Genomic DNA, 10,343 nt, shown 5'->3' on the forward strand with positions numbered 1-10,343 from the left:
TGTGACAGTTACATACATCAGCCTCTGATATGAACTGATGTCATGCAAGGTTTCATCTCCTGTAACTCCAGCCATTTTGTCATACTCCACAACTGTTAGCTTCAAATTGGACTCTAAAGGTGTCTTGGCTGGTCTTGCTACAGATAATCCCATATCAGAGATCAACTCTAACACATACTTCCTTTGATTGAGAATCACTCCTGAACTTGACCTTAACACTTCTATGCTAAGGAAGTACCTCAATTCACCAATGTCTTCATTTTGAACTTGTGATTCAACACTCTCTTTGCTTTATTAATCAGTTCAATGCTACTCCCTGTGATGAGTAGATCATTAACATATACTAGGACAATCACTATGTCATCAGAGTTGTTTAATATGAACAATGGATAGTCATGGCTGCTTTGGACAAATTCTGCATCCACCAATGCATCTGTCAACTTTATGTTCCACTGCCTAGATGCTTGCTTTAGTCCATATAGGGACTTGAGCAACCTGCACACCCTTGACTCCCCCTGTCTTCTGAACCCCTCAAGCATGTCCATATAGGCTTGCTCACATAGGGTTCCTTGTAAGAATGCATTGTATACATCCATTTGCCATAAAGTCCAGCCTTTAGATAGAACAAGTGTTATGACTGATCTTACAGTCACCATTTTAACAACAGGTGAGAAGGTATCATGATAATCAAGGCCTTCCTTTTGACTGTAGCCTTTTGCTACAAGCTGGCCTTGAACCTCTCAACCTCTCCATTGGCTTGGTATTTGATCTCGTACACCCATTTTGAGCCTATTGCATTTTTTCCTTCTGGAAGGTCTACCACTTCCTATGTAATATTCTCCTCTAGTGCCTTGATCTCCTAATTCATTGCCTCTATCCATCTGGTATCTTTTGCTACATCTATGTAACACTTAGGCTCCACCAATGTAGAAAATTTTGGAAGATAGGCTTGATATGTCGGCTTGATGTTATCATAGGATAAGTGATTAGAAATAGGGTGTTTACTGGTGCTTTGTTTGGTGGTTATGTAATCCTTCATCCAAACAGGCTGCTTGGAATCTCTTGAAGACTTCCTCGTGACTGGAGCATGAACTCCATCTGATGGAATGTGACCAGTATCAAAGGATGTTGATTCCTCATTGATGTCATCTCCCCCTTCATTCTCCAGAGCAAGAGAAGGACTTAATTCCAGGTCAAATGAATCAGAATCAAGGGCATTAGGTTCAAGGGAGCTGGCAGAATTATCATCAGGCTAAGTAGAAGGTGCTGAAATGTCATTGATGTTGGAGATATCAGGTGAATGTTGTGGCATGTCATGAGGTATATCTGGTGAATTTGGTGGTGCATCATGGGTTGTATTTGGTAGGAATTGTGATATATCATGAGGTGAGGATTGGTCTATGTTGGTAGTTCCAGGTGTAGACTGTTTCTTTGAGTATGCAATGGCAAAGGGAAATTCATTTTCTCTGAAAATGACATCTCTGCTGACAAACAACTGGTTTGTTTTAAGATCTAGGAGGATATAGCCTTTTTGCAACTCTAAGTACCCCATAAGAGCAGCTGGCTTTGCTCTTTCTGCAAACTTGTCTCCTATAGGAATTGTAGTTGCTAAACACAGACATCCAAACACCCTTAAGTGATGCAATGTTGCCTACTTCCTGAACAATAACTCATAAGGACTTTTGTTACCAGTTACAACAGAATGAAGTCAGTTCATAAGGTAAACTGCAGTCTTGATACACATACTCCAGTATCTAATAGGCACTTTGGATTGAAACTTGAGTGCCCTAGCTATATTCAAGATATGCCTATGTTTTCTTTCAACCAACCCATTCTGTTGAGGGGTGTGAACACAACTGTTCTGATGAAGTATGCCTAAATCTTGAAATAAAGTACTGCACTGTGAGTTAAAAAACTCAGTGACATTGTCTGTCCTAGGAACCTTAACCATGACACCAAACTATGTTTGCACCATGGACAAAAAAGACTTAATGGCCACAATAGCTTCAGACTTAAGTTGCAACAAATAGATCCATGTATACCTATTGTGATCATTCACAACAGTAAAAAATAATGCTTATTGTCAAAAGTAGCAGTTTTATAGGGGCCCAAAAGATCCATATGTACAATGTGAAATGGTGCATCAGCTCTAGAATCACTACTGGGAAACATCAATCTAGCTTGCTTTGCCAAAGGGCAAATTGTGCACTTATTCAATTGTGAAATATTTACATGATCATGTAACAACTTCATAGACTTCATTACTTGTGCAGATGGGTGCCCTAGTCTGTTATGCCATAAGCTGCTATCCCCCCTTTGAATTGTTGCTGTTATTGGATGTTGTGTGCCCTGCTTACTAATATCTGCATCTTTATATATGCACAAATCTCCTCTTTGCCTACCAATCCCCTTCACCCTGCCACTCCAAAACTCCTGAAAGACACAAAAGCCAGGGAAAAAGTTGACTGAGCGTGATAAATCTTTGGTCAATTTAGACACTGACAACAAGTTAAACTTGAAATCAGGGACAACCAACACATTGCTCACAGTTATGTTGCAAAACAATGATGCATAGCCAGTATGAGTAATATGTGCCCTATCTCCTGTGGGTAAATGTACTTTACTATTACCAGATATTGGTTGACTATGATCACTATTTATCAAACTTTTCTTAGAAGCTACATGATGAGTAGCTCCAGAATCCACTATCAATTCATCATCACTTGTTACCTTAGACATCATACAAATTGCATTACCTGCTACATTGATGTGGTTTGCCTCATTGCTTTGATCTTCTCCAACATCTTTGCTTAGTAAATTGAGAATCTGTTTATATTGTTCTTCAGTAAAATACTGAGCCTTGACTTCAGTTGGCCCTGAGTTTCTATAATGCATCTCTGGTGGTGGCATATCAACATTCCCAGTCACATTGTTGACAGCATTGAAGGGTTGTTTACCATATCCAGTCTGTCCACCATAGTTAACTTGACTTCCAGATCCTCCAAAACTAGACTTTGAATTCCTTTTAGACTTAAAATCAGGGGGATTTCCAACCAATTTGTAACAATTCTCCTTGCTATGGCCTTTCATATTGCAGTATTCACACTGCAAAAAAAGTCTCTTGCCTTTATAAGGCTGTCCATGAGTTAATTGCATAGCTAAGGGATCTGTGTTTGCAGTAAGCGTTTAGACCAACTGAGTGTTGACTCTCATATTCAATTATCAGAGCATAGGCTTGATTAATTGTATGAAAAGTTAATTTCAATAAAATCTGTCTCCTTGCTTGGTCATAGGAGTCATTTAATCTACTTAGAAACTATAATAACCTCTGCTGATGAAAATGCTCAACTGATTCCTTAGACTTTGCACAGTCACAGTCAGGAGGGGGGACCATGGCATCATATTCAGCTCAGAGGTCCTTCAATTTAGTGAAATATATTGAAACAGAGTTCGTACCTTGTGAGTGATTAGCTATTTGACAGTGTACTTGAAAAATCCTCATGCGATTGACCTTGTGAAATCGTTCCTTGAGGTCTTTCCACACGATGTAGGAATCTGAGGCATACACAATTTCACTGAGTAGATCTTCAGAAACTGTATTGATAATCCATGAAAGGACTATAGCATTGCATGTTTCCTATTGCTCGTGCAACTCATTATCAAACAATTCCTTCTTACATGTACCTAGCACGAACCCTAGCTTCCTCTTAGCTTGGATAGCAATTCTCATCGATCTACTCATCAAGCCATAATTTTCTGGAAATACCAAGACTAACATAGTCTGAGAATAACCAAAATACACTAAAGGGAAGATAAAGAAGGAGAAAAGCAGGGTTGAGATCGCCAGGCAGCTACCTCGCTATCTCCAATAATCCGCTACTGAGTAAATCAATAACCCCTACTGTGGCCAGAGATACCTGGATCTGCACACAAGGTGCAGGGGGTAACGTGAGTATACCAACTCAGTAAGTAACAAGTCCAAACTATGGACTGATAGGTAGTAACGAACATAACCTCAACATGCAAACAGAAATAAATTGTGCAGAAAAGTAGGCATGCTTTCAAGTCAAGTATTCAGCTCAAGCAGTAAAGTAAATACAGATTTGGACAATATAAGGAATAAATCTCAGCTGATCTCTACGTGCCAATGCACAGAATGTATAAAAATGCACTATGTGCCTCCACTCTCAAGTGCTCAACCACTCGGTATTGTATATAGCCATCCGGCCCAGGGAAGATCCATCCCGAAATATATACACATCACTGACAACAGGCACTCAGTACCGAGGAAGGCCATCCCAGCCCTGTGGAGAAGATCCATCTCTAGGTATCGATGTTTCGGACAAGATCCATGTCCAGGGATGATCCATCCCTCAATAATATCAATTGCGCTCATTGGGGGTGTGTTACAGACTCTGGAGGGGCTCCTACAGCCCAAACGCTATCATAATCATCAATATAATCGCTGCGGCGTGCAGCCCGATCCCATATCTGTCACTCATAACTAGGCTCTCGGCCTCACTCAGTCATTTACCTCTCTAGTCTCACCACGGGCTCGCAATGTCATGAAAACAACCCAGAATAATGATATGCTGAATCAATAATTAACTGAGACTGAGATATGATATAAATATGCATGATCATGACTGAGTATGGAATATTAAGCGAAAACTAGTGAGATGACAGCAAGAAACGACCACCAAGGGTCTATACAATACCGGCACAAAGCCTAAGCATAATATCTAGCATGATTTACAGCTCAAATACGTTATCACATAATGGAAACATGGATATCAACATGATAGAGTCACTAAACGGTGCCATGGAACCACCCAGGCCACAATTCTCACAGTGCACGCCCGCACGCCCGTCACTTGGCATGTGCGTCACCTCAATACTAATCACATAAGATATAGTTCGGGGTTTCGAACCCTCAGAATCAAGTTTGGAAGTGTTACTTACCTCAATCAAGCCCAAAATCCTATTCCGGGATGCCCTTGCCTCTCGAACTGGCCTCCAAACGTCCCGAATCTAGCCAAAAGAAATACAATGCAATCAATATAGGCCAAGGAACCAATTCCACAAGAAAAATTATTTAATTGGACACAAATCCCGAAATCCACTCAAACCCGGCCCCCGGGCCCACGTCTCGAAATCCAACAAAAGTCACAAAACTAGAAAGCCCATTCACTCACGAGTCCATACATACAAATTTATCCAAATCTGAATCCATTTGGTCCATCAAATCCTGAAATCAACTCTCCAAAATCCCAAGCTCTAACCCCTCATTTTCACCCCTAATTTCCACTAATTAATTGATAAACAATGGGAAAAAACCATAGCTCCAAAAACCGACTTGAAAATGGTGGAAATGAACCAAAATTCGCGAAGTGTGCTATTTATAATTTCTGCCTAGGTCTTCCACACTTGCGGAACCGCACCTGTGGTCGTTTCCTCGCACCTGTGGAAACCACTTAAATCCTCAAAGCCACACCTGCACCCCAGGTTTCGCACCTGCGCATATCTTTCCACTTCTGCAGAACTGGCCACTCTCTCTTCTTCCGCATATGCGCCCCAGGTCTCGCACCTGCGGGCTCGCAGATGCGACCACCCTTACGTTTCTGCGGACCCAACCCTGGCCTTAAATTTCCGCATCTGCGGCTAGTCAACCGCACCTGCGACCTTGCACCTGCGGTTCCCATTCCGCAGGTGCGGAAACACCAGCAGCAGCAACTTCAGCTGCATTTTCCAAATTCCAAGCTCTCCGTTAGCCATCCGAAATCATCCCGAGCCCCTCGGAGCCTTAACCAAATATACCAATAAGTCATATATCAACCTATGAACTTAGCCGAACCTTCGAATCACTCAAAACAACATCAAAATACCAAATTACCCTCGGATTCAAGCCTAAGAACTTCTAAACTTTCAAATTTCACAAATGACGCCGAAACCCATCAAATCACGCCCGAGTGACCCAAAATTTTGCACACACGTCACAAATGACACCACGAACCTACTCCAACTTCTGGAATCCATTCCGACCCCGATATCAAAATTTCCACTGCCGACCAAAATCGCCAATTCTAACTTTCGCCAATTCAAGCCTAATTCTACCACGAGCCTCCAAATCACATTCCGAATGCGCTCCCAAGTCCAAAATCACCTAACGGAGCTAACGGAACCATCAAAATTCAAATCCAAGATCGTTTATACATAAGTCAATATCCAGTCAACTTTCCCAACTTAAGTGTCACAACCCAAAAACGGACCCGGTCGTGATGTTGCCTATCGTGAAACTAGGCCAGTTGACACAAACCCCAAACCAACCAGAAATGCAATATAAGATGTTTAAAGTCAATAATTAGCTAAAAATCCCATAATATAAGTCAAAATAGACAATGCGGAAAACATAACACAACCGACATCGGTGTGTCACCAGTCATGAGAAACTACATCTCGTCTAGGAATAAGAAAAAGTCAACATAGTCTGAAAGTAATTCTAGAACAAGGATAAATAAGATAGGAAGGAGAAGCACTAGGCTGCGAACGCCAAGCAACTACCTAGTCAACTCCGAGGATCCGCTGGAAAGCAAATCAGCACTCACTATCGCGACCCGAGGCTCTTGGATCTGCACACAAGGTGCAGGGAGTAATGTGAGTTCGCCAACTCAATAAGTAATAAAAGTAAAAGCAGCTGAGCAGTAAGAAAACTCGTAAACCACGTCATAACGCTACAGCAAACAGTATAAGTCCAGAACAATGCAGTAAAACAATAAAACTTGTAGAAGAGACAATTCAATTCAGTGAAAACCTTTTAAAACATCTTTCAATAGTTTCAAACGAGTGATGAAAACAGTGAGAAGAAGGATAGAAACGTAAATAGCCCCTTGGGCAAAACAAGTACCATAAACCGCCCCTCGGGCATAATATCAACAGAACCAGCCCCTCGGGCTACCTCACAATCACTCGTATCAGCCCCTCGGGCAACAACATGAAACAACAACAGCCTCTCGGTCAATATCACATCACGCACTGGGTACCCGCGCTCACTGGCGGTGTACAGACTCCAGAGGGGCTCCTACAGCCCAAGCGCTATCACAAGCCATCTCGTGGCATAACAAATCAGGCCCTCGGCTCTCATATATCACAAATCAGTGTAACACGCTACGGCGCACAGCCCGATCCCATAACATCCTCACAATACAAGCCCTCGGCCTCACTCAGTCAGAACTCACTCAAGCCCCTCGGGCAAACAGTAAAATAAGTACTCGGCTCAAAATATCATTTATAACATCAAAAGGAGTAAATAAAACCCTAGTTATGAAGTCAGTGAAAGCATAGCATGACTGAGTGTAGATATTATCAAAATAGTGAGGAAATAGTAGTAAAAAGCCCCTAAGGGTCCAAACAATCGGCACAAGGCCCAAACACGGCCTTTAGCCCCAAACATAGTAATATTTTTTCAAAACACAATAATATTAAATAGTGTTCAATCAAATACGCGACTTAACAGTCGTACGGGACGGACCAAGTCACAACCCCCAACGGTGCACGACCCCACGCTTGTCATCTAGCGTGTGCGTCACCTCAAAATAGCACAACGATGTGAAATCCGGGGTTTCATACCCTCGGGACAACATTTACAATCATTACTTACCTCAATCCGGTCCAAACTCTAGCCCGCGATGCCCTTGCCTCTCGAATCGGCCTCCGGATGCTCCAAATCTATCCAAAACCGGAATATACTCATCAATAACCACTCGAAAATAACCAATTTACACCAAAAATTCCGAAATTGACCAAACCCGACCCCCGGTCCACGTCTCGAAATTCATTAAAAGTCACATCAATAGAATCCTTATATTCTCACGAGTTCGTACATATCAAATATATCAAAATCCGACCACAAACGACCCCTCAAATCCCTAATCAAAGGTCTCCAATTTCAAGCCCTAGTTCTTCAATATTTAACCACCAATTTCCATAAATTTCAAGCCTAATCAGAGAAATAACACCATAGAAACGAGTTTTAGGTTCAACAATCTTACCTCAACGAAGTTCCCTTGAATTCCCTCTTCAAAATCTCCCAAAGAGCTCCAAAACCGTCTTAAAAATGGTGAAGAAAGGCTAAAAATCGCGAAGTCCATTATTTATATGTTCTGCCCCAGAAATACCGCATCTGCGGTCAAATTTCTCGCATCAGCGGACTCGCACCTGCGGTCCCAGGTGTGCACCTGCGAAAATCACTTATCCGCCCCATCTCGCACCTGCGCTCAAACACACGCACCTGCGTTATCGCAGGTGCGCCCAAAGCTCCGCATCTGCGGCTCCAGTCCTTTTCCTTTTTGGTCGCATATGCGACCCTTAAAACACATCTATGGCATCGCACCTGCGGTCCCCAATTCCCAGGTGCGGAAACAATAGAAGCAGAAAATTCTGCAGCTGCTCCAAACATCCAAACTCCCCGTCAACCATCCAAATCCATCCCGAGGCCCTCGGGACCTCAACCAAACACGCCAACAAGTCACATAACACTATTCTAACTTGTACCAACCCCCGGAACACTCAAAACAACGCCGGAACACCAAATCACCCTCGGATTCAAGCCTAAGGATTCCAAAAACTTTCCCATTCCGCTTTTGATCAAAAGTCTATCAAACCTCGCCCGAATGACTTGAAATTTTGCACACACGTCCAAAATGACACAATGGACCTACTCTACTTTCCGGAATTCCATTTCGACCCCTATATCAAAATCTCTGCTACCACCCGGAAAATGCCAAAATTCTAATTTCGACAATTCAAGCCTAAATCTACCCCGGACCTCCAAAACACACTCTGATCAGCTCCTAAGTCCCAAATCACCTCACGAAGCTATCCGAATCATGAAAACCAAATTTCGAGATCGTTTACTCACAAGTCAACTTCCGGTTGACTTTTCCAACTAAAAGGCCAATTTAAGAGACTAAGTGTCTCATTACTCTACCAAACCATTCCGAACCCGAACCAACCAATCTGATACCACATAATACAGCTGAACAAGATATAAAGAAGCAGAAATGGGAAAAACGGTGCGGTAACTCATGAAACGACCGGCTGGGTCGTTACATTAAGCCTTCACAAAAGAGACTAAGTGTCTCAAATCCTCTCCGAAAACACTCTAGACCCGAACCAACTGAGCCAACATACCATAATATAGCTGAAGAACACAAAGAAGTAGAAATGGGGAAATGGGGTTGTAACTCTCGAAACGACCGACCTGGTCGTTACACGAGTTCATGAACAGAGGATGCGTGTAGGTGAGCTTTTCCGCCGCCATAGCTGGAAACGAGCTTGAAGAAGTTGAGATTTTCAGAGTGCTTTGGATAATTAGCTCTGAGAACAGGTGAGTTACCAGAATCAGTTGCTCTTATACCATGCTAAAAGCCCATGGCAGCTGAGACGGAATCAACCATTGGAGCTCACAAGAAGATTCTATGAAAGAGGAGAAATGAGATTGCAGCATGAGAAATGGAAACCGTCTACTGTTCCATTAGTTTTCAATGTATTTATACAACTACTAACTCTCTCTAATCTACAGCTAACCACTAACAATTAAATACAGCTGTCAACTAACTGATTATCCTCTAACTACCTAACTGCTAACAACTAACTACCACGTGTGTTATATCCAAATACTACACTACACTATTACATTGGCATCTCTCAACAGTTTTCATGCATATGGTTTGGGTGCATCATATGGTTTGGTTTGCTCAGGCCGGGTTGTGTGCCAGGTGCCGGTCACGTGATTTTGGGTCGTAACACGTACGCCCCTGATCATTAGTGCAATCTCTGGAACTTCACAAATGTAGGGGTAAAGTATACGTACACTCAATCTTCTCTAAACCCACTTGTGGCCTCGGATTTTAACTATGTTTGTTGTTGTTGTTGTTACGTCTTATTGGTATAGAACGGAAACTCTTACAATATGTTAAAATTTCATACAAAGGAATCGCAGAATTAATACAGGCACAAGTAATATCAATTTGTGACTAATGCTTTTTTACAGTTAATTATCTTGGTTTGGAATGAATTTCGAGGGCGAATAAGTATTTCTCTGATTTGATTTCTACATCCATTTTGATTTCTACATCCATGAGCAATCAAGATCTAACTACAAATAATTTCTACTTAATTTGGAAATATTGTCGACCATATCACGAGATTATGCTCCATAAGGACAAGGCCAGCAACATGAAATGATTCTTCTTACATAAAGAGCTGAAAATTCTTTTCACATCAACAAGGCATGGAATACAGTAGCTTGTTTTTAGTTGCATTAGGTTGAGATCTCTGCTAAT

General features: G+C 42.0%; 1 protein-coding gene across 1 annotated transcript; it reads right to left on the minus strand.

The window, feature by feature from the left end:
* Positions 1-239: 239 nt before the first annotated feature.
* Positions 240-9,319, minus strand: LOC109206876. Its single transcript, XM_019369738.1, has 9 exons — positions 9,190-9,319; positions 8,390-8,442; positions 8,175-8,234; positions 3,856-3,923; positions 3,488-3,555; positions 2,128-3,167; positions 1,548-1,658; positions 1,006-1,252; positions 240-613 (listed from the first exon to the last, which is right to left on the minus strand). Exons 1-9 carry the CDS (start codon positions 9,317-9,319, stop codon positions 240-242), a joined length of 2,151 nt encoding a protein of 716 aa, XP_019225283.1.
* Between the last annotated feature and the right edge of the window lie 1,024 nt (positions 9,320-10,343).

The sequence above is a fragment of the Nicotiana attenuata genome, unplaced genomic scaffold (genome assembly GCF_001879085.1).
Source record: "Nicotiana attenuata strain UT unplaced genomic scaffold, NIATTr2, whole genome shotgun sequence".
NCBI classification, from domain to species: Eukaryota; Viridiplantae; Streptophyta; class Magnoliopsida; order Solanales; family Solanaceae; genus Nicotiana; species Nicotiana attenuata.

Bases quoted from the DNA above. Each gene is read 5' to 3' on its own strand.
- LOC109206876 (XM_019369738.1), bottom strand. From the start codon at position 9,319: ATGGCGGCGGAAAAGCTCACCTACACGCATCCTCTGTTCATGAACTCG. The intron at 3,924-8,174 runs GTATTTCTGGGG...CCTTGTGTGCAG, and splicing joins GAAATTTGACCGCAGATGCG to ATCCAGGTATCTCTGGCCAC. The intron at 614-1,005 runs GTAAACACCCTA...TTCTATCTAAAG, and splicing joins AACCACCAAACAAAGCACCA to GCTGGACTTTATGGCAAATG.